The sequence below is a fragment of the Pectinophora gossypiella genome, chromosome 14, assembly GCF_024362695.1.
Source record: "Pectinophora gossypiella chromosome 14, ilPecGoss1.1, whole genome shotgun sequence".
Lineage (NCBI taxonomy): Eukaryota > Metazoa > Arthropoda > Insecta > Lepidoptera > Gelechiidae > Pectinophora > Pectinophora gossypiella.
In genome coordinates, this window is record NC_065417.1 from 8,550,285 (window position 1) to 8,575,912 (window position 25,628).

The 25,628-nt window shown below is 38.4% G+C and overlaps 1 protein-coding gene across 9 annotated transcripts; it reads left to right on the forward strand.

Annotated features, from left to right (window-relative positions):
* The first annotated feature begins 44 nt into the window (after positions 1-44).
* On the forward strand, positions 45-25,582 carry LOC126372421 (F-actin-uncapping protein LRRC16A). 9 transcript variants are annotated; one of them, XM_050018150.1, is made up of 28 exons: positions 45-294; positions 435-532; positions 1,631-1,681; positions 2,224-2,332; positions 4,823-4,926; positions 5,287-5,399; positions 5,479-5,568; positions 7,080-7,345; positions 8,520-8,707; positions 8,818-8,895; positions 9,200-9,384; positions 9,908-10,059; positions 10,853-10,968; positions 11,554-11,625; positions 12,181-12,352; positions 13,544-13,679; positions 14,151-14,343; positions 14,628-14,746; positions 14,873-14,993; positions 15,991-16,165; positions 17,149-17,220; positions 17,758-17,929; positions 18,983-19,029; positions 19,599-19,709; positions 20,725-20,814; positions 22,826-22,888; positions 23,571-23,603; positions 24,093-25,582. In XM_050018150.1, exons 1-28 carry the CDS (start codon positions 234-236, stop codon positions 24,107-24,109), a joined length of 3,204 nt encoding a protein of 1,067 aa, XP_049874107.1. In that variant the 5' UTR covers positions 45-233; the 3' UTR covers positions 24,110-25,582. The 9 variants fall into 9 exon arrangements, 7 of the variants coding, with proteins under 7 accessions (XP_049874107.1, XP_049874108.1, XP_049874109.1 ...); XM_050018151.1 differs by having other exon boundaries at positions 19,608-19,709; XR_007567161.1 differs by having other exon boundaries at positions 46-294; positions 22,826-22,949.
* Positions 25,583-25,628: the final 46 nt, after the last annotated feature.

Genomic DNA, 25,628 nt, shown 5'->3' on the forward strand with positions numbered 1-25,628 from the left:
TCTACCAACATAAGTGCGATACGACTTTGAAAGAAGATAAACAAAATATTGTCTGTGGTGTGGTATGTACGTAGGAAGAGGTGTGTTGTGGTGATTTTAGGTCAATAATTTATTGAAATGGGTCTTTGTTTCTGTTAATAAATATTAGAATTAGAAACCTATAAATTTATTTGTTAATTTGTGATTAATATGGATCTATTGTGTATTGAAAACTATTACGTTTGGCTGGTGTAATGACATTAAAGAAAATCGGGAAAATGTCAACAAAATCCCAAATATCCACAGAATTAAGTGGTATGAATTTATCCCTTTTTTACTGCTTTACGAAATAATTTAGTGCAATTTCTTAGCAAGATTGATTCATAACTTTGCGTTGTTTTTAAGAACAATTAAAATGTAAAAAAAAATATTCATGTTTATGTTATTATTTACAGATAGCATTAGTAATGTTTTGGGTAAAAATGTTAAGATTCTTTTCAAATCCCTTATTCGTATGGAATCAAGAGGTGATAAAGTTGACAACAGGGTTTTGGTGAGTACACAAATTTTATTTTAAATTAATATTTTATACTTTGTAATGAATATCACTCTTTTGGTATCTGGTATGTCACTCTTTTTACAGGTCATAATATTTGTTACATTAACTATTTTCTGTGAATATGACCATAAAAATGTGATGGCACATAGGTACATAGTGAACCAATCCCTGTCCTTATAATAGAATAATTGTTTTTTTTTTTTGTCAAAGATACAAAATTTGTAACAATTACAACTCCACAAAACCACCACTTATATAGAGAAAAGTAGGATTATCTCATTTTTTATCTCATTATATGCATGTATTATTCAATCTTTGCTGCTATTAAAGTGCTTAATAGGTAAATTTTTATGTAAGTAGGTACCAACTGCCACATAGCTATAATAATCTTAGTTAAGGATAAATAGTTCTCAAATAATAAATGTAAATCAAGTAAGAAAATAGGTGTATTTGAGCATTACTACCAAAACTAATAACCTACATTATTTTAATGAATATGATATTTTTGTTTTCCTAATAAAGTAAACAATATAAATAAAACAACTTTAAGACAATAATTTATCGAAACACATTCTAATCTCAAATTACTTATCTATAACTAGTTCTACACTTCATTTTAATAGTAGGTATTCAACTTACTGATAAATTCTGGGCATTAATATGAGTCATTTAGGTGTGTCTTCGTCTTTGTACTGGTAACTGTGTGTGTGTGTGTGTGTGTGTGTGTGTGTGTGTGTGTGTGTGTGTGTGTGTGTGTGTGTGTGTGTGTGTGTATTCCCTATGGGTTTACACACCCACTACACAATGAACCTCTATTGTATAAAAGATTGCACCAATTTAGTTATAGAACATCAGCTAGAATTGGGTATACATATGACTTGGTATAGATTCTATTGTGTAGTATTGATTCAAATCTGAATCACCATTTTTATGTTTGCTAGTAGAAAGATAATATTTCTTATCTAATAATTATATAATATTAACTATAAGTACACTTTTATAAGACCCAGAAATATGTGTATACAGTAGAATTATATATGGCTACATTTTATATTAAATCTACTTTAGTAAATAACTGTTAATTATTTTCAGGTTGTGACATCCTATAGAATCTTTATCACTACAACAAAAGTTCCAACTAGGGTAAGTCAATCAATAATTAATTAATTAATTAGTAAGGTAAGTTCATTGACATCATAATTGAATGTTTATTTAGTAATTATATTCTTTGGATCACATTATAGATGGGGTCACATGAGGAAGATAATATTATGATATAAATAAATTAAATTGCTGTTGGATATCTAAATAAATAAATAAATTAATAATATTTATTTCAAATATCAGACAAGGATGAAAAAATCATGCCATACATCATATTCTGTCATTATACATGTCATTAGTTTTTATAAACTCGCAGCTGTTATCTAAATTATCTACACAATCTATTTATAAGTTATTAAAGTATTTTTAGTTGTATTTGCTATGATAGCATGGTGCACGCATATCGCGCGCGTTCCGATATTGAACCAACGTTATTGGCTACGCGATAAATAAAGCAATTCTATTGGTTCATATATCACAACGCGCGAGATATTCGTGCAGAATGGCACGGGGCTGGTCATCATCACATGAAAATATTTAGACATGCACATTCAACATTCAAGAGATAATTTGTCTGGCAGGTCGACAATGGATTTCACTTGATGGAAATTGAAGCGCTGGAAAGCAAAAAGGCTAATCACCTGTCAATAACGCTCATTCACGAGCATAAACCGGTCTCCATTCTTATTGGTAAGTGTCTAATTACTCCTATTGTTTGCTAATTGACCGCAGCCGACGACATTGACACCAAAACAAGCAATAAAGCCAGTAGGTATTTCCTCGCCATTCTTCCAATAGACGCCGACGTTGCCGCCAAAAAGTTTTCGCGAACATAGGTACCTACCTGAATTTTCATTGTCTAAATGATCGTTCCTATTTTAAAATATTCAATTTCATTAAAAAAACATTGTAATGGTACAATTCTCAACGATTGTAGCATCTATCCGTTTCTCGTTCGCAGTTGAATCAACGAGTCCTTGGCGCCAATTTATAAGATAGCTACCTACTTGATGTCGAATAGCGCCAAAAACACATCGAGTAGTGCAACAAATAGGACATCTATATATACCTATAATATAAAAAATAAACTTATATTGAATATATAGGTAAGGTACCTAAATGACCACTAACAGTTTCTCACATAAAATTACGCAACCACCTAAATCCCTCATGCATTCAAAATTGGAATACGTAACTTCGTGTTCGTTACAAACGTTTAAAGTATCTCAGTTACGGAAACATTCCAAAGATTAAGTAATTTTTTGCTGCCTCGCTTTGGTTTATCTAACGACGGCCAAGTAGGTATGTGGGACATCGGCGCTACGACGCGTTCACTCGCACGTCACCTCATTGACTTGACTGACTCCAATGAATACACACAGTGACTAATGCACTACAGTTTCTTTGTCCTTTAAGTACTTAAGGAAAAAGTTCATTAATTCATTATTGGCACTTTGTCAATACTCCTAAAACAAGGATAGGTATTATTATGTAGGTATTTCATTAGTATGAACATGTATTGTGTTACATTAAGGAAAATATGTAGTAATAATGTAAGTGTAATAAAATTATAATATTATCCCCCTATGTGACAAAGGTCGAATGGTAGGTACTTTATAATGATCTCCCTAGCGCTATTCCGTTTTCACGGGGTCCGCTTACCTAACCTGAAGATTTGACAGGCCCGGTTTTTAACAATACTACCTGATCTTCAAATCCAACCCGCGAAGCCCAATACAGGTTAGGTAACATACCTAATTCCGAAACGCATTTCTCGGTATGCTATGATAATTTATGCTTATGATCGAAACCTGTGTTTATGATTCGAAAACAATTTCGAAAATCATTGGTTTATGCCCGTGCCGGATCCGAACCTGAAACCTCACATTGAAAGTCAAGCGTTCTTCCAGCTGGGCTATCACACAATTAAACATGCACATGATTAAATATTTTGATGTAGTTTGTAAACTATTTTGATGTAGTTTGTAAAGCTATTACCTAAGCTGTTAATCGTTCCCGACGCTTCTAATGACCATATTCCTTATCAATGAATACTTGGTGTCATTCGAAAAGGTTTAGTATCATCTACTCTGAACCCGGCGTGCGTTTATGTAGCGATTGATGAAAATCGAAGGATCGAAGGAAATGGAATTCTATAGTCTCTGCTTAACCCGGTGGGAAATGTGCGTGAGTTTATGTATGTATGTACGTATAATTTGAGGATAAAGTCGTACAGGTTACAACGAACGATTAATAATAGTCTGGCAGTGAGTTCAAAGTAATAGTCACCACATCCCTTCTAAACTACGTACTACGTATACAATGAACCGTTTGAGTAACAGATAAGAGTTTTACTCCGTCAGCCAAACGGCCATTTACGTAGCAGATCAATAAATAATCTTAGACGTCCTACCCTACAGATATTTATGGCACTTGCGAGCACTGTTCTAGTTAAAAGACATATTAACGGGTTCTTACCGCGTTTAAAGTAGGGATATGAGACTTCCGATATTTCGACACTGTTGCAAGTGCCATGATCACGGGATGACCCGTTATTATGTGTTTTAACCGCGTAAACTTAAAACAACTGTTCTAGTTGTTTGCTGTAATGGATTATTTCGGTACTTCAAAAGTGCTATTGTTTAAAAGCATTACAATATTGTAGTCAACGTCTAAAAATCGACCTAAAGAAACATGTAGATTTATCACGCTGCTAATCATACCAGACTTATAGTAAAAAGGACTGGTTTTCTTCTATCGTGTGGATTGTGAGGTGGATTACCAATCTCAAGAACCCTAGTGTCGAAGTTGCAAAAGGGCTGGTTAACTATCGCCACACCACGGACACTTCATACAAACAACCTCGTTTTACACAGACACCACGCATTGACGTTATCGTACACGTGCGACTGTGTGATGACTAACGCCATACGATTCAAGTCTAAACTATTCCCGAGGGGATGAGGTAAACCTAGCTCAGGCGCTGGTGGGGAGCGGAGAGTTGCCGTTCTATACGTAGTATTATTCCTTATTCTATGCTATCGCTGTAACGACAATCATAACGAAAATGTTTTTTCAAGTCTCTGATCTCCCTGAAAAGCGAAAACAATCCTCAGGTTTGTGTACACATACCGCCGTATGCTAACTTCTGCAATAAGTAAGCTGTCCTTTTCCTTGTAGGCGAGGAGGGTACATCAGAGGGAGTCCTAAATGTGATCCACGCGTTGATCGCGGCGTACGATGACTTGTTCCCCAACGTAGCCATGGAAGACATCATTTCCAAGGTCAGTATTTCCTCTGACTCACTCACCTTTCGCCTCAATTCATTTTCCCCAGACATTTCAGCCAATTTAGCTCTGTCCGAGTATAATAAACTTTTATTTGCTTAATTAATTGCCCGCCTGGGTCATGAAAGTGAAACAAATTAATATGTGTCTATTTTTGTCGCGATCCTGCTTTGCTTAGCAGCCGTAAATTTAGGTTTAGAGGAAGTTATACAATAATAAATTGCCCGAAATTGTGTTTTATTAAAGCGTTACGCAAATGCCTTATGGTTTGCTTTGAAACTTGTACAATTTTACGCAGCTATTAATTAGTCAGCCTTTCACCTTAGACACTCTATGGTAAACATTTGGATGTTACAGGTGAATCTACCATTTCCCCTGCAACATGTAAGTGGTACGAGGAAACATTCAACTTGCGGTGACTTTTCTAATCAGTATGCAGCCATGTGCGACCTTTGTCAAACGCCCTTCAGGTAAGCCGACACAGTTGCAATGATTACATCCTTCCTACATGTCGTTCTAGTGCATTTATATGGCTTTCCTTTATTACAGGGCGGAGGTTGCGTGGGACATCGACACAATTTATTTAGCGCATGACATCAGAATGCTACATTTGAAGGATTTCGACCATTTAGATCAGAGGTAAATTTTCGTACATACACTTGAAAATATCTACTTTTACGAGGTCTGGAATGGAAAAAAAAATTTTTCATGTTGTCTGACATCCGAGACATGGCATTACAAGTAGACGACGGGATCGTGGGCGGTCCTCAGTTTACATTATTTGTCAAATTGTCACCAAACTTGCTAGCGTAGCGAGTTTGGTTTCTCATAATTGTAATAAGAATATTGACAGGTAGTTTATGTATGTTTAAAAATATACTAACTGTTTTGAATCTCTGTCGGAATAGGTACTCAACTACGTACAAATGCGGGGGTCCGTTAATTGCCCCGCTTTTTACTGCTCACTGAATTTTAGACTGTTCATTTGTCCGTGAACATTTTTTGCTTTAAGTTTTTACAGTTTGCACATGTGATTAAACATATTGGTTAATATTCTCGTTAGAGATATTTTATACCTACTGTTACGTATTTCTAAAGTTACATACAGGTCAGCCAAAAATAAAACCTCCTCGACTCTACTCCGCAAAGACTCCTCAATACCTTTGGTCGCTTCTGTATACCACAATAAGACGAATAGGTACCCTCTCTGTAGTTTGTATCTATAAAGGCCAATGGACAAGGCCTTAAATACGTAATGAAGTATGTTTATATGTATGTTTATTGTACAATATGTTTATATTATATTATTATTATGTTTATTATTATAGCATCCCAAACTAATCCTTTTCCATGTCCTTTTCGCTAATTTTATCCATGTTTCCCTAACTTTGATGATTGGCTGAATGCGAAGGCGAAGCTATTGAAAAATAATGGGTCTTTGTCATATTTATATAATTAAATAGATCTCTTACTTACTGTTCTAAAATATGGTAGATATAAAAGTTATTGTTCTAGAAATATTTTGGGAAGTGAAATCCGGTTGACAATACATTTTTTAAACTCTGCGGTATATTCTATTATTCTGTTCACGTCAAGCGTGACGGTGTATCACGCCCGTCTCGTCTATCATTAACGGTTCGTTAACAATGACAGACGGTGCAACAGCAATGTAGTTCCTTTAAAGTTTGTAATTTTTAGACAAACATCACAGCGGCTGCAGGTTCGCCTTGCGACGACTAGTGGGATTGATTACATGCTTTATTTGTAACTTGCATGAATTTATATTATAATGTTGATATAAACACCACATCCATACCTAAAAACTTCATAATGCTACATTGCAATAAAGCTGCAGTGGGGAAAAATATAGGATTTCTACCCGAATCCGTCGAAACCAAAAGGAATTATGATTTTAGCAGGTTGTAAGTATGTATAAAATAGCATCAACCTCGTATCGTAGGTGTATAGTATATAGACCCACTCCTCGCTAGCTATGTTATAGGTATGTATGTATGATGTTTACGCTTCTGTGTGGTGTAAGTTAGTTCATCTTGCGATGGATGTACCTCTCTCTCCCAATTGGGATATAGTCGTGAGTTTATGTTATGTGTTTATGCATGCAGTAACGTATGTGTGGTGTTGGTTTCCAGGGACCTGATCCCCCTGCTAATCGCGCTGCAGCACAACACGTGGTTCACGGGCGTGTGCGGGGACGGCGTCCGCGCGGGCGGCGAGGCGTGGGAGGCGCTGTGCCGCGTGGTGCGCTGCGCCGCGCCGCCGCCGCAGAAGCTGGCGTGGCGCGCCGCTGCTCTGCGCCACGACCACGCCGCACGGCTGGGGCACGCCCTTCTGAGGGCGCGCACGCCGCCTTCTATGCATACCATCGACTTCTCTCAGAATCATATTGAGGACAAAGGTATGTATGACTGCTGCGTATTCCATAGAACGTCAAGACGTCCTGTTAATTCCACGTTGAGACCACTCATCGCTCCACATTTATGAGCTCAAGTACTAAATTGTAAAATTACAATAAAACAAAAAAGTTCCACAATATATAGGTAAACAGCTCTCACCTTCTTCGTGTCGATGGTATATGTTATAACATGTATACTTTGACTTGCTTTGTGGTGATATTAGCCGACCAGCGTAGGTTACGTTTACGTTGCATATTTATCACTCAATGCTGAAACAAGGAAAGCCAAGTAATATTTATTTATTTCAAATGGGGAAACAAACCGCAATATATGTACGTATAGTATAGAGTATTTATTATATTAACTTTAGTTTTACTTTTAGGTATTTATTTATTTATTTTTTTGTTGCACCATCCCGCATCCAAGTTGTAAATGTTTGTTTCCTTTTGTTGGTTGCCTGGAAGAAATTGCTCTAGAGCAATAAGGCCGCCCAAATTGTACTGTATTCATGTGTTATGTCTGATTGTTGAAATTCTAGTTCTGTGCAATAAAGTATATTTGATTTGATTTGATTTGAAACAAACCGCCAATTTTTAACATGCAAATAGTTTGTACATTAGCCAATTAAGTACTAGAATAGGGTAGTTTCCAACTAGTAAAATCAGTTACTAAATACTAAACGTCAAAACACGCAATTACTATGGAATTTGTACGAAAAAGCAACCTGTGACGTCATAGAAAAACGTGATAAAATGTGGCACTTATTTCATTATTCTTTATTAAAATTCATATATAAATTAAATAGAAAAAAGAAAACGTTTATTCTCAAATTTAGATCTGTCTTTATTTTGTAATCAGAATTTCATAATTTATCTTTGACTTAGGAAACTACCTAATTCAGAGCTATGGCCGTTTTGATTAGGGACCGGTAAACACACTACTGACTTACGAAACGTATCGTATCAACTGTAATTTATTTTTTTATTAAAAAATGCTATGTGATTTATTACCGGCACGTTTATTATCATTATATTGCTATCGCTTGTTGTTGGTAAACAATATATTTCCAACAAATCCTGAAATAAAGGTTTCGGCCCGATTTTCTTTAAAACAATACTCTATTCAATAAAATACGCTTTTTGTTATTGTGACTCACTGTCATATGTTTGTCTGCAGGTGCTATTAGTATTCTGAGTGGGTTGGCGAACAACCTAGACGGGTTGCGGTCGATCTCTCTGTCGCAATGCGGGTTGACGGGCAAGACCGTGTCGCACCTCGCCGCGATGCTTAACGACAACCAGTGCCATCTCTCCACGCTCTCGCATTTAGATCTTTCACACAATAACCTCAAGGATGACGTACATGTAAGTGAAATATTATTTTTTATGACAATTTCTTTTTTTATTAATAATAAACCAAACTTATTTTCGGATTACTCTACGTACCGATTAGAATAATGTTATGTTTGTTCCAGAATTTGTATAATTTCCTTGCCCAACCCAACGTGTTGACGCATTTAAATTTAACCAATACAGAGACTACGTTAGAAAATGTAAGTATTTTTGTACTTTTTATTTAGAAATTAACATTTCAACACTATATCTTAGTGTACTAACTTACTGCGAGTTAATCTACTTTTTAAACTTGCGTATAATAGTTTTGTAATGACTGTTTGCTAGAGATATCTACTATTACTACTAAAAATAGTAAATAGAACAACAAGAATTTACAAATATACTTTGTTTACCGCAGTAGTAAGATTACGCGTGTGTTTTGAATCAACAGCGCGAAGAATGGCCGTTACGTAATGTTGTTGAATGCTTTGGATTCTTTGGGTATAGTGTTCTTTCATTTAGATGTGGGGAGCGTTGCTCCGCGGGTGTGCAGCGAGACTGTCAGACTTGCTCGTGGGGCGGAACCCCTGGTCTTCCGCGCGAAGACCCAAGGATCCGCCGCCATCCTTCAGACAGTTCTTCACGGCTTGTCTTGCGCTTACCAACCTGGATTTCTCGTACTGCAAAATGCCGCCCGATGCTCTCAAGTAAGTTGGAAATTGTGCCTTTATTCTATTGTTGTAAACAACGTCTAGGATTGTGAACAGAAAAATTACTAGAGAAGATTTCGTGTGCAATTGTTTCTCGCTGATTATGCAGTTTCTTTGGGTATTCCTAAGTTTTATTGCCATATAATAAACTACTAAAATTGGAATCGTGATACTTATGAATTCATCATGACACGAACTATACATACATATAAAATAAAAAAGTAATATGCGCTAACTCTTGTTCCTGTGGGTCAGGACATTGCACGCTGATCACCTGATTGTCCGAAAGTAGATGATTCGTGCTTCGGCGGTCACGTTAAACGGTCGATCTCGGCTACTACTTACATAAGTAAATGTGCAGTGAGTCATGTCAGGTTTTTTTTTGGCGGCTCAATAGTAACCCTGATACCAGGGATGATGAGGTCGGTCATTGATCTCACAACCCACACGAGAGAAGTACCGTGTAGTATAGGACAAGTTAACCGATGCAAGTGAAGATTTGTTTCTGTTGTTTCCACAGGAGCCTTCTTCTCGGGTTAGCGTGCAACGAGAGCGCAACAGGCGTGCAGCTCAACTTAGCCGGCGTGCTGTCGTCGGCGCAGGCCGCGCACGTGCTCGAGTCCTGCATCCACGGAGTACGCTGCTTGCAGTCGCTCGACCTCTCCGATAATAGTAAGCGATCGTACTATCCATCCATTACATTGTTTTCAAGGTGTTTAACAAGCCACATATGGGAGCGGCAACGCAAAGTCTACCGCACGCTCTGCAGGAGAGTTAAAAAGGCCACATTGAATGAATTAATCTAAAAAACAATGCACAACGAGAGCCGTGGTAGCCCAGTTTGTAGAATGCTTTTCTCTTACTTTGAGGTCGCAGCTTCGAATCCAGCACAGGCCCTAAACCAATGATTGTCGAATTTGTTTCCGAATTCATGTTTGGATAATAAATGATTATCACGTGCTCAGCGGTGAAGGAAAACATCGTGAGGAAACTTACACTCCCGAGAAATGCATTTTCGGAGGTAAGTGACCTAACCTGCATTGGGCTGGTTTTCCCTTCGCGGGTTGGAAGGTGAGACAGGCAGCTTTGTAAAAAACCGGACCTGTCAAATCTTCAGATTAGGTAAGCGGACCCCGTGAGATATTTGCACATATAAAAGTAAGTGAGCAAATTAATCCAATGTGGCCTTTTTAACCCCCTCCCTTTTACTCCTTAACGGCTTACGGACATTTAAGACTAAACAAAAACGTAGCATTTCATTATTATATGTCTACAGTCAAGAACGTTAGTTCCTCGCAGACACTGCTTAATGCCGGTCGCACTTTGGACGTGTTTTCGTACGAATTCGACTTGTACGTACAAGATTACGAGCACGTAGGAACAACAAGTTTTGACATTCCATAGTTCCCCGTTTCCTCTTTGTAAGATAGGCAATATTAATTTTAATATGTTAACCACTTTTCAGGTATGGAATTCGAACTATCCGGCATAGTACGAGCAATAGGGAAAAATCACTCCATCACGCATTTATCGTTAAGCCGACTGAGTGGTAAAAGGTCTTATGCGCCGCCTCTTATACAGGTTGGTGAAGCAACGAGAAAGAAAGATTAACACCCGTATTCTAATATGTTAACTCCAACCTTCCTCCGTCCTCAGGCGAGGCGACCTCAAGGCCTCGAGGAAGGCCTTCTCAGCTCAATCTTGGTATTTTTAGACGGCGCCTCAACCTTATCTCCCGTATAGCATGACGTCATTATTTTCGCATTGTTATGTTGGCAGTATGATATGCTCGACTCCAAAGTCGAGGACTATAAATGTCAACTGAAAATACCAAAATGCTCAGCTGAGGCCGAGCCGAGTTGAGGAATCTAAGTGAACATCTTAGAATACAGGTGTAAATATCCGAAGTTTTTTATGGGGATACTGGCCCCGATTCCTGCAGACTTCTAATTTTACTTTAAGTTATACCTGTCATTTTCTTATCCGCCGAAAAGGAAAAGGACCGACGATTTGTGCTTAAAATTGACGTGTGTTCCATAAATTTTATGCTTGTCGATTACCCGTCCCTTTCCTTTTTCAACAGATAAGAAAATGACGGGTATAAAATAAAATTAGGTGGTGTTTACAGGAATTAGCACCAATATTAAAATATGCTTATTTTTTCAGGCATTGGTTCACGTTCTTCAAGAGCCGGACACGACTTTGACTTCATTAGATCTCAGCGATTGTAAACTTAAGGTAAGAATCACGCTCGGACCTGTATTATACCTGTATGATAGTATTATTATGTATTGCACTAGAATAACAATGGTAGGACCTGGTCATCTGGACTTGTGGAGTGAATAAATGACAGGACTCGTTCATTTTTCCGGCCACGTCGAAAAATGGACACAGTTGTATCATTTCTTGTACGACTAATATATGGGCAATGGCTTGATTCACATCCATCTTAGGTTAGGTCGACCAGCTTGTAAATAAATAATAATTAAAAAAAAACAGGTGTATCTTAATGATAACTAGTAGCTTTATTGAGGGATTGACTATAATAGTAATCTATAATATTATGTACAAGTTTTATGTATTGTGTAACATCATCAATTGAAATAATATGTATATTTCTTATATTATGAATGAACACCAACCACTAAACACCATGCGGGGTTGGCAGGAAGAGATCTCTTTTAGAGATAAGCCCACTTTTTGTACCTAATTATTTCTTCTTTTTACTGAAGCGTGTACAATAAAGCGTTTAATAATAAATGATTTCTGATATGTATGCTTGTGGTCGGTTAGGGTGACTTGTACGGGCTGCTAAACGCGCTGGGCGGCGCGCGGCGCCTGCGCACGCTGGACGTGGGCGGCAACCTGGCGGGCGACGCGGCCGCGCGTCTGCTCGCCAAGGCTCTGCAGTGCAACTGCACGCTGCACACGCTCTACATCGACCGCAACGCGTTTAGCTTACAGGGTCAGTGTGTTTCCACCGCCATCTTTTCCCTAGTATTAGACAGGACGACTAGTTCAGTACAATTGGTGAATATTTCAATATAGATAACTTTTTACAATAGTTTAAATGCGCGGTATGAATTACATCTGTCGAAGTGCGGAAGAAAGCGTATTTTTTTTTTAATTTTTGGCCTTGCCTTTAGGCCACAGAAGCAAGTATTGTGACATTAGCATAGTGACATCAGTCGAAATTAAGCCGATTGATTCTGTTCTATCTAACACTAACGTTATCCCGTTTACACAGGGTCCGCTTACCTAACCTCACAATATGACAAGTCCGGTTTTTATAGAAGCTCTTACCAGTCTGAATCTGAATTCGATTTTGTGAGTTTTAAATTTATGTTTGGATCACAGATAATTGATATCATGTAGTTTCCAGGATTTGTGCCCAATTAATGGCAGTAGGCTCGCCTCATATTATATGGGACTTAAACATAACTGGCTCGGAATAGGTATACTATTCACCTCTGCCTATATCTTCGGAGATACAGGTGTGGTGCCAATCTGATCTTCCAATTTGAAGGGAAAACCACATCAATTACAGTTTAGGTTATATGTCTTCGAAACCGAAGTGTTTCAATTACATTCTTGTTTACTTCTTGTTCCCGCAACTCAATGTTACGACGCAAAACGACTCATTCATGCGTCACAATATTGCAAATTGTAATACATAAATGTGTGAATGTGTGTGTGTGTGTGGTGTGTGATTCTCCCACAGCTACTTAGCAATTCTTAAAGCGTATTTGTTAGTCCACCGTCTCGGCACGCGATGACGTAATTACATTAGCACGCGCGGTGTAATTGCAACGCTTCATTAATGTTGTACTAAAACTATACTATGTTGATGTTTGTCAACACAGCTACGTCTAAAAATGTATATACATTTTAGAAGTAAATAAGCATATCGAGACATATTAACAAATGGTGCTGTTTTCTGTACACACCACCTAATTTTATTTTAAGTTATACCTGTCATTTTCTTATCCGCCGAATTGGGAAGGGACGGGTAATCGGCATAAAATTTATGGAGCACACGTCAATTTTAGGCAGAAATTAAAAAAAACCCAAAATTTTTCATTTGCTAATAACCTGACAGAATTAAGTAGAGTTGCATATCAGCGATATGCCTATTTTATTCGCCCCGATTACACAGGTCTGACGGACATAGCGACGGCGCTCCGCCGGTCTGTAAGCGTGCGGCGCGTGGAGTTCCCGGGCTGCGACGCGGCAGCCGGCGGCCGGGGCGCTAGTGAGCGAGTCGCTACACTGTGGAGAGAGCTGCATGAGCGGTATGGGCTTCTTCTATTCTCCTCTCAATGCCATGGTTACGCAACAAAGATCATAGAAACAAAGGAGATAATATTATGTGTCCTCAGCACTAAACTACACGTGTCCGCATGTCGCCTGTTAACTCACGTCGGCGTGTGAAGCGGCCGCACCAAGACATTTCTGGCTGGACCACTACACCAATTAACTCGCCGTTCATTGCGTAGTACAATAACAAAAGCGCTAGTTGTGGTTGCGCGATACCAAAGAAGCATTGAGAAAAGTTTAAAATATGATTGTTGCCTTATATAATGTGCTCGTTTTGTGCATATTTCGTTCCCATTGGCTATGCTCTCGCGGCATCTCTCTAATAAGAATTGTGTGTTAAGCAATATGGTCACGGTTGGTGGAGGTGTTTGGCTAATAGCCCGGGACCAACGGCTTAACAACAACCGATCCATCCATTCCATTTACTTAACATTATGTTCCAACAGGCTAGCAAGCAACAGCGCGCCGGCGCAGTGCCACCGGCTGCGGGCGCTGGCGCTGGAGCGCGCCTGGGCGGGGGGCGAGGCGGCGGCGGCGCTGGCGGCGCAGGCGGCCGCCGCGCTGCCGCCGCCGCCGCTGCCCGCTGCGCTGGAACGCGCCGCCAGCCAGGCGCACCACATGCTGCACCAGTACCTGCAGGTCAGACACTCAATACCGTGGACGGGGGGCAGGCGGTGGCGTATAGGACGGGAGCTCTCCACCTCGCACCGATTCGTATAGACCTCACATCCTCTGGGTCTTACTTTAGTCTTAAATGGTCGTAAGCTGCTAAGGAGTAAGGAACGCGAGCTATCGGTTACACTCGCACTTACGCGGTAAGGCCGCACACGGTAAGAATTAGATTTTCTAACAGACTGTCCTGTTTTGTTGTATGTAGTGTCCAAATTTTACAAGAATTTTATTAACGTAATGTAACCCTACAGCGGTGCAGTGAAGTGTTCGCGGCGATGGGGGGAACTACCTCGGCGAGTGAACTGGTGACGCTGCAGGCGGTGCGCGACGCCATGGCTCCCTGCGCCAACACGCTTCAAGACTTGCTCAAGTAAGTTGTCGAAAAAGTAGTACGTTTTTTGTCACCTTTAGATCTGTCTGTTTTTGTAATCAGAATTTCATAATTTATCTTCGACCTAGGAAACTACGAAATTATATGTGAATATATTATGTACAGTGAGGCGGTAGAAAGCCTGGCCTTGACGGCGTGCGAGAGTGTGGACAACGCAGATAGTGAACCTATAACCAGCAATGACACCGATATTCCGGACTTGCTCACACCGATATCGCATTCTGGGGTAAGCCGCCTTTGGAATTTTTGATATCACAAATCACAATATATTGGTACGTTAATGATATTGACTTCTGGTATTCGACAACTACGCTTGACTGTTCTAGAATTGGAATAAAGCTATACCTTTCTTGCACGTCTCATAAGTTAAGGATGGCATGACATTTAGTGCTGTATTAATTTTGTCGGGTCACTTTCATGCCTCCCAGAAACTGGATTACTTGAACCTGGTAAGATACTTTTTACTATTACGACCTTAGTTCACAGCGCACAACATCATCCATTAACCAAATACAAATTAAGAAATGTATATTTCGATAATCTGATAGAGGGCAGCAGTAACTGTCAGTACTATTCAGAAGCGGAGGACAGGAGTCCTAGTAAGGCTTTAAAATAGATTACTCTAGGCGCCATTCCACTCGCACCAGACAGAGTACTGCGGGACGGAAGGCAAGAGGGAAACCACTGCTCTATTTTTCCCTAAAAATGTAGCATGGAGAATGCTACACCGACAAGAGCGTAGCTCTTAAATTAGTGATGATGATGATATTTCGACAGTGATGGATGGCTGTTAATAACATTTATGATTCCCGTACGAATTGGTAGAAAATAGACCGTATCTTTGTATTGCGTTGATTTAGAAGCTTGATTTTTTTATAGCTTCTAGGGATTGCTGTTAGGCACATGCCTGGACATAAGATACTAGATGTTAATTTCAACTTGATACCTCCACGCGATCTCCTCGTGTTCTATTCACTAGGCGACAAATGCCCGGCGTTACGACTCGCTAAAGATGTGCGATGTCGGAAGCCTTTCCATATAGTTTATGCTGCTGGGGAAATCTGCACGGGTTGTGCTATCGCGCGCGGTGCGACAAATACCTGGTGGTTTTCGTCTAATAGACGCAGCGGATGCTGTCTTCATAGTTAAACGTCGTGCAGAAGCCCGTGTTATACTTCGAGCGGACCTCGATATGTAAGTAATGTATGTAATTATTCGACCAGGCGACTCCGCTGGGGTGTCGGCGGCGCGAGCGCGGCTGTCGTCGTGTGCGGCCCAAGTCAGTGGCGGAGCAACAATGCAGCAGCAACGAGATGTTGTCCCTGCCGCCGCTACACGCCGAGGCCGCTGACGGGCTGGCAGACCTGCCCGCGCATACGCTGCGACACCTTGTTAAAGGTAAACATTTGCAGAGAGTAAAGTTAGCTATTTCAACCGAGATCATTACTGTTTTGTTTTTACTATTATTATTTTTATTTTTTGTGTTAGTTTACTTTTTAATTTTAAAATTGTAATTTCTTTTATTGTTTTTCATGTTATTTATAGTCTTATTTTTCTTTTTGTTTCTTTTTTATTCAATGTTTATTTTTATTGTATTATATTGTTTTTCTCGTCATACAGCGCATTGGGCCATACTGTAATGTTGTATGTACTTTAATAAATAAATAAATCATTAAAAGTCTGTATTTTTTAAAAATAGTAGTCAGTAAACCTGCTTGCCTTCCCGGGCATGTCGTAAAAACCGACAGAGGGATTGCGTCCTCTAACATGATGGACTAATGTTATGGGCGATAGGCTGATCCCTTATCACCATAGGGTTCATCATATCCATCTTAGGACTTCGTATCAACAGTGGCTGCAAGTTGTCTTTGATTACTTGTGGCTCTGCCCACCCCATTTGGGATTACGGGCGTGAGTTTATGTATGTATGTATGTATGTAGTAGTCAGTAAACTCACACAAAATTATACTTTTGGGTCAATTCAATGCTAGTTCTAGTTTTTTGTATATTTTTCTGTACACCCTTCGCTCGCCCAATATTTATTTTCCCTGTCTTTTGCTCTGCAAGAGACAGTGGCCATTTTACACAGAGATAGAGACCATCATTTTCATTTACTTATGCTGCTAACATAAGTACTCTTAGATATGAAATTGGCGGAGGAAGGGTCAGTATTCTAGGGATTTGGTCAGTAAATGGCCAGTTATCTAGAGGGTTTAGTCAGTGAAATCAGTATCAGTTTCCACCTCTGCATTTGTAAACACCGATTACTCGTGCAACACATATATGCCTTTGTCATTTTATCAGCTGATTTAGCCACATGTTGAGTATGTTACAACATGTTCGTTGACAAATATTACAACTTAGTTATCTTCCAATTTCAGGTCGACCAAGACGGGCTAAAACCAGGGCGCCGACCCGACCAATAACAGATCAATCTCAAGATATCGACGAAGGTAAACATAGCGTAGCATTGCGCCTGTGTCCTCTAATGGATAAGCAGAGGTGTATAACTATCATGTAATAGGGAGTTTGTTGTTATTAACCAGGCACAAATCATGGATCCTGGAAACCTCGTGATATCAATGATCCAAACATGATTTCAAACTTATAAAGACGAATTCGGTGGTTTAGAGTCCGAGCCGGATTCAAACCCGTGACGAAAACAAAACAAAAATCTACGATTGAGTCAACAGACCAAGAGCAGCGGTACTTTATAATAATACTATAAATTAACTTATTATCGTTGCCATAAAGCAACCTTACCCTACCAAATATAATAACCACCACTAATACCTACTAATATCTACTCTTAAATATCGGGAAACTCATCGCGTTATCGAACAATGTTGCATTTTATGAGAATAGTAATAGAGTATTTTTTCAGGTATTATCAGAAAGTGCACGCGTCGCCTGTGGTCTTGGTCTGCCTTTAGGAATCGTTTGATGAATGTGTGAGTGAGAGATGATCATCTGTCGTGCACGTGTTGCAGGTCTGGAGGAGTTCTGGCGCACGTGCCGCACGCCGCCCGGCAGCGAGGAGGCGTCGCTGTCGGCGCGCACGCCGCTGACGTCACGCTCGCTGCACTCGCTGTCCTCGCTAGCCTCGCCCGCCTCGCCCGCCGACCACCGGCACTCGCCCACGCTGCAGCGCGACGACACCATGTAATTATACCACCACACTCACACCCCGGGGACGTCGTACAAAACAACTCGTTTTACACTGACACTACACATTGACCTTATCGTACACGCGCGTCTGTGTGTGTGATGTCTGATTCCCTTACGGGTAAATTTCACTGTCGCACAAACGCGGGTAAACGAGTGCCCCTGCGCCGGGTCGCACAGCTTTATAATAGTCTTTTTATTAATTTAGAAATATGTTACCTAAACGCCCCTAAGTTTAAGAGAGCTGTCATGGACAGCCTGCGACCTGAACCTAATCAATAATCCTTTTTTCTTCTTTTGAACTCTGCTAAGTTCTATCTAATGTGTAACTAGATGATAATGTCTTCTTCACAGATTTCTGTATAGTAATATGTGGATGTTGTTGTTGGCTGTACATATACCTAAATTGTTTAGTGCTAAGACTATAATGTAATGATTTTGTACTGCTGTTTTTCATCCCAAATAAAATAAAATAAAATAAAATTCTAAAGTAAGAGAGGGGGAGGGGTTGTGAGGTAGCCGCTGGTGGAGAGCGGAGAGTTGCCGTTCTATACGTAGTATTATTCCTTATTCTATGCCACCACACTTACATCGCCTTACCGCGTAAGTGCGAGCGAGATAGACAGACCCACTTACTCCTTAGCGGCTTGCGGATTTAACTAAAGTAAGACTCATAGAGGGTGACATAAATCTAGCTCAGAGGCTCACACGAATTGGTGCGGGGCGGAAAGTTACCGTTCTATATATTATTCTTTATTTTATGAATGATACTAAGCTGCTGGTGTCACGTGACGTCTTACATACGTATATAAACAAATCTGTCATACATACAGTCCTACATATATACGTTCCATTACTGGGTAACATGCCCGCCCTCAATCAACTGGAAGGGGTATAATATGGAGTATGCTTCACAAAGCCCGGTCGCTCTTTAGACGCGTTTTCGTACGAATTTAAATCGCACGCCGAATGTACAGTGATGACCGCAAGCTGTTAAAAAAAATGTTTGTAATTTTGTACAAGAACTAAAAGTTTATTTTCCTTTTGTAGGTACAGCGTGACATCTGGCGAAAGTACACCTGTTTTATTAGAATGCGGTAAGTGTAATCTATTAACACTGACATACAGACAGTAAATAAATACAAGTTATAAGATATTAGCACGAAAGACACAATACAGATGACGTCACTTACGATACCGATACGACGTAATTCTTAGTTTCATGTAAGAATTTTACAAAAAGTTTGATAAATCAACGATTATCGAGGGTTACAATGATATAGAAGCAATTAATCTAAAAAACAATATTGCAATTTGACATTTGCGCGTATAAAAGTAAGTAACAAATATAAAATAACGACCGCGGCGCATCTTGACACAAAGCGACGGCGTTTCAAGATCGAATTTAATCGTAATGGGCTGCTGTACAACCGATATTGTTCTTTATTTTCACAAACATAACATCTTAATTTGAGGGATTGAACTTATACTATTTACATAACTTACAAGACGATTCGGACGCTGTTTTAGAAAAAATCTTTAGCGACTGTGAGTCTATTTGTTCATAGTATGTCCGTGTCACAATGTCAAGAAATGTCAAATAACAATATTGATTGTTTAGATGAATTGCTTTGATGTGGCTTTTTTAACCCCTACTGACCTTTAGAAGTTACAGGGTCATCAGAGGTGTCCCGTTGCAAGTCTTCCGACAACGTAGGCACCAAGTTGCCGACCACGCCGCCGCCGTCGCGGTCTTCTGATAACGTCAACACTATGGGTACGTGTATACTGTTGTTTATGTTTATTGTTTACGATAGTATAGTAAGTGAAGCGATCCATGTTTTGAAATGAATTGACGTGTATTTGTGCTTGATTGATACGGCATCGTAAGACTACACACTACGGGATTTATCCTTATTCAGTGATTCACATTGATGCCGATTCGGGCAACCTTTAACTTAATTTGACAGGACTAAAACTAGCTCCATCTCTTTCTTGCACTTATTGTAAGTGAAGTACGGCACTAGTTTAAGAGTTGTCGAACTAAAATTAGGTTAAGCTTGTGTGTCCCCGAATAAGCACCAGGTTAAGCTTGTGTGTCCCCGAATAAGCACCATTGACATTCTTATGGTTCATTTAATTAGGTGTATCTTTGCACGTTCATGTTATCTGTCACTTCACTTATTATGTTTGTGTTTATTGGTTTGAAATGTGATCGTCCCTCACCGCCTATGGGAATTGCGAACACGGCTTCTGTGAGATATTGTCCGCTGTGTGACGATAACGCTTAAAGTATCAAAATAGTATCGTAAGTGCTAAGATGTAGAACTATTTGGGGATAGCGTTTACTGTATAAAATCCTTTTTACTACCAACAAATACATACATGGGATATCTAACTGAGTGGTATTGTTGTGGAGCTCGCTAATATAAGTCTTGTTTGCACTATTCGAGTCAATATTCTAACACCTGCATCTAAAGTGGTGCTAATTCATCACGATTCATCGTAACTACTCATTCATACATGCACATACCAATTGCTAATCTCGTATTTGATAGCAATAACAGTATCAAATATAGTCCATCAGTGTTCTTCACTGTGGGTTACAGAGCAAGATTTCAGAATGAAACAACAGGCCATTCTCTTGATTGACCTTCAATACTGTAAAATTGGATTTGGAAATTAATAATATTTAAAAACGATAGTAAAACCCTCAGACCCTCGAATAGAGCAAACTAGGTAATAAACCGCGCCCCATTGCGGGAGTGCGTGCTAAAAGTGTGGTGTGGTAGGGAACGGGTGCGCGCGCACGCCGGGCAAGGCGCGGCCGTGGTCCGTGGCCGGAGTCAACCCCGACGCCGGCGCCGCCGCCTGCACCACAGGTGAGACGCTTGCAGCATCATTACGCTCAATGTTCATCCTAATACCCTCATTTCTGGGTTTGCAATCTCGTCATAATTATCTTAAGAGCTTATTCATATTATTATTCACATTGCGTCAAACCGATAGTTTTGTCGTTGGCTGGAGCGCGTCTAGGTGTTCACAAATGTAAAAGGGAAGGGTGACTTAGATCCCAAGTTTGGTTAGGACAGGACATTACAGGTGACCAGCCCGTAATGTCCTAACCAAATTAAACTTATTAATATAAATAAGTAGTTTTTACATGAGCCATGTCAGGGGCTTTTGGTTTAATAACAACCCTGACACCAGGGCTGATGTGGTTGGTATTCTATCTCACAATCCACACGATAGAAGAAGAAGAGTGGCATTCTACGACGAAGCCGTTCTGTTGTAAGAACTGACAAATATGACAACATACATCTGGGACAATAAATCTATCCAGTCTGACGTTGTGTGAAACGTCCCTCACATTCTAGAAAGTAATAAATATGGTAATGATAACATTGTGAGATCCTACGGGCAATTGTCTGCCGGATCGCAAACCGTGCTCATTTCTTACTTGCATTTAGGACATTCTTCATATTGGTGTTATGATTTGTTATATTGTATTGTAAGCCATTCACAGCAGAGCAACCTATAATATGTTATAACAGATGCAAAACGTGTGCATTCTTTCTTTCAACGTTGTGTAATGGAAACGAGCCAAAGTAGATCTTGACGTAAGATAGTAGAATACGCGTTGTAAATTGTTATATAACAAATTATTACATGACACCAAGAGTACTCAAATGCGGCATGCCAGTTTCAAGCGTAATTGCATTTTGTTTTGTTCACGCCATCCCTAAAATTACATTTAATTACAAGGAATGGCTTAACTCGTTAATTTTTGCAATTTCAAGATTTCATCATTTTAATGAATATAAAAATATTTTGATATTTTTTATATAATTTCTAACTTTTCCATAGAGCAACACTGATTTCCGCGTACCCCGGAAGACCCTTGTTGCTCTATGAACTTTTCACATATATTTTTTTTACTTTATATCTTGAATTTGAAACATTTTTTTATATTTTAAAAGAACCTATTTTTAATTTCCTTTATAATAACATGTGTTGCATGATGTTTAACAATCTAGTTTAATTTTATTTTAATATTTAACAGTCATGAAAACATTACATAACATTAAAGCCATAGAATGAAGTTATGCGATTTATTTAATTAATGTTTCTTCTTTCATTGCCTCGGTGGAACTTTAATCGAATGTGCATTTTATGTGTAATCAATCACGTCAACTCAAAGGCTTGTAATTTAAACATTCGCCTTCTGTAATGAAAATATAACTCACCAATAAGTATTCGACACGTAATATCAAGTTATCACTCGAAAGTGGCTATTAGGCAAAACAGTGACTTCCTTTTTTAAGAACCTAAATAGCTACAGAATACAGGCCATTGTCCATCTAGTTACATAGGCACTTATATATTTTTTTTATATTGATCATATTTTCGTCACTAAATAATAAAACCTCTTTATTTGTATGTGATATAAATACAGACAGTTGTGCTAATTCCTGCAGACGCCATCTAATTTTAAGTTATACCTGTCATTTTCTTATCAGCTGAAAAAGAAAGGGACAGGTAATCGACAGCCATAAATTTATGCAACACACGTCAATTTTAAGCAGTAATCTAAAACAACCGTCTAAAAATTTTACATCGACTAATAACCCGACAGGGTTAAGTAGACAGCACGAGATGCCTATTTTATTCGCCCGGGTTATTCATTCGTTTTAAAATTAACTTGTTGACAATCATCTGTCCCTTTCCTTTTCAGCGGATAAGAAAATGACGGGTATAACTTAAAATAAAATTAAGAGGTGTCTGCAGGAATCGGGACCAATATTTGCATAAAAAAGATTTACGGGTTGGATACTTAGGTTTTTAGTAAATAAATGAGCCAATGAGTTGACGTGTGCCGGTGGTGGTCTACAGAAGGCGTGGAGGCGTGCGTCGGAGGCAGCATCGTCGGCATCACGCCGGGGGCAGCACTAACCAGTAACCTTTCAGACGCTATTCTATACTGAATGTAGTGTCAATGTGCCCCTGCCCTTTGTAGGTAAAACGCTTGCTAGCTGCTTCTCGTCTGTTTTAGGCTTGGCCATAAATACTGTGACTCTCTATAATATACCGTATGTATAGGTACCTAAATACTATTTAACAATAGTATTTGTTTTAACAGAACCGGAAGTTATCGATTTAAAATAGTTCAATAATACTTTTACCTAATGATATACCTAAAATAATTTAGAAATTAAATGTTGTTAGAAAATATTGGAAGTAGGTATTTCAGGCCAAGCATTCACATTCTTTTAAATCTTAAAATAGTATATTTCTTGATTTAAATTTTAATCTCAATATGGACACAGGTACGATTACATGAAATGTTGAGTATGATGTAAATGTGATGAAAATAAAGTGTAACCGCTTTGCACAATCCGATTTATGCACAGTTTTGTAAATAACCATGTAACAGGCATGTTAATATTTTTAGTAAGGTACCTATATATTTTTTATTTACGATAACTCGTAAAAGTTAGTATTTTTTTCTGAAATAGCGTTTTAATAGAATTAGACAAAAAATATTACTTAGTACCGAGTATATTTGAGGTACATTGCATGTAAAAAATATATATAATGGGCTGTCTTCGATACTAAGCTTTGATAATTTGTGTTACAGGCTCAATGTTACGAGATCATCCTTTATCTCCAGGTTAGTTTCAGATCAACGTTACTTGCATTTAGTTTATAACATAAGCTCACGACTATATCCCAAAGGGGTAGTCAGAGGTACATCTATCGTAAGATGAACTAAGTACCCACACCTTACCGAGCTTTCTGTTAGCCTAACGTGATAGGTGGTGAGCCGTATCGCCTTCTCTCGAACCAACTGCGCGTTTAGTTTATTAAAAAAAATATCGACTGTTCATTCTGCATATTTTTTTTATAACCCTTTTTTCCATGATCGATTCTAGTATTCAAAAGTGAATAAAGATCGAAGTTCATTTTAGATACAAGTTATATTTAGATACTTCTTTGCACTAAGCTTAAGTGAAGGACGGGACTATATCTTCTAAGAACTGTCAATTAAAATTAAGCAAGGCAGAATCGATGCCATGATAATTTCTGTATCCTTTATCTTTTAAAAAAATATATTTGTACACTTTTTTCCATAAATAATCGTATTGTGTATTTGTTTCAGAGGGCACTGAAGCCTAAGCCAAGCACAGGTGCAGTCCGTCGGTATCACGTGATAACTTTGAGCAGGGTTCCATGTCCAGTACGATAACAAGCGGATTTTATCCTCGGATGCTCACAATTGTGCCAGTTAGGAATTTAACGTCTTAGACAGTAGTCATTGATTAGTCATTCTAATCTTATAGCGTACGAAGCAATCGCCATTTTAGTTACTTTACGGAATGGTAAAGCTTTCGCTGTAGGTTGGGTAATTAGTGGAAGGGAAATGGAATAACAGTTCAAATTATGCATTTTGTGAGACTTTCCTGATATAGATAGAACAATTGATGCAGATAAGTGAGAGAGAAATAGTTCAAAATGTAGAAAACATTATTTATAATAATAATAATGAAATTAAAGATTGCATTTAAAGTTCCTATTTCCTATAACGTCGACATTACACGAACCCTCTCTACTAAGTTGCCAACCTACAAAGAAGAAACGACAATTGCACGATCATAATAATTCCAAGTAATTTAAAATAGGGTTATTTATTAAGGACATCTATGAAATCTAATAATCGTTTTATTTACTGTGATTCAGTTAGTATTATATAATTTAGTTTATAAAGTCATTCATTACTAATATATTTTAACCATGCATATTTTGTCATTTTAATTTTATTATCGTTTTTAGGGCTCAGTCTTCAAATAATTAGACATGGAAATGTACTAAGCATAACAAATATGCTTTACAGTAATTCAGTAGTTGATCTTTACACTTCTTAAAAAGTCCGAAAATATCGAAAATTATGCCTAATAAATAATAGGCCTGTAAGTTTTCGACGGGACGTAGATTATTGATTATGCCCTAATAATTACGAATTTGTAGAAACACAAGCTGGGAATTGGTCTTGCCTAGTCATGTTATAAAGGCCTATACGCATTCACGCACAAATTTTATTTAATTCTTATAATGTACCTATTGTTTATTTATAATATGTATTCCATGATGAAATAAATTTCCAAAACACATATATATCTTCCAATTTATACATTCCTTTATGATTGTAAAGTAGAAATCAAATATTTTGAGAATTATGAACAAGTGTGATTTTAAAATGAAGTTCAAACGTGACGTGAATTTTAGATTAGTAATTTCAGTGATGTAAGGTTCAATTTTATGATAATTCAGTAAATGTAGAAACTCGCCCCATAAGTTAAGTGTTCATTAGACTAAATATTTGTAAAATCAATTACGGTACGTTCATTTTATCTTCTGAATACCAAGGCTGTCTTTTATTGGAGTTTCTTGTAAAATTTTACTGATCTAAAAGTAGTTGTATAGTATATCGCTAAATTATTTCATAGTATTTTTATATTCATTCCAATTTAGTTGGTTTTATCTAGCTCTTTGGTACCAGACTGATTTTACGGTACTTTTATTTTATGGTGCAATTTATGTCTAGAGCGTTGTGATAATCTGTTTAAAATTACATAACAATATACAGCGATATTATGTATTTTCATTTACCCCCATGAAAACCCACGTGAGAGATCAA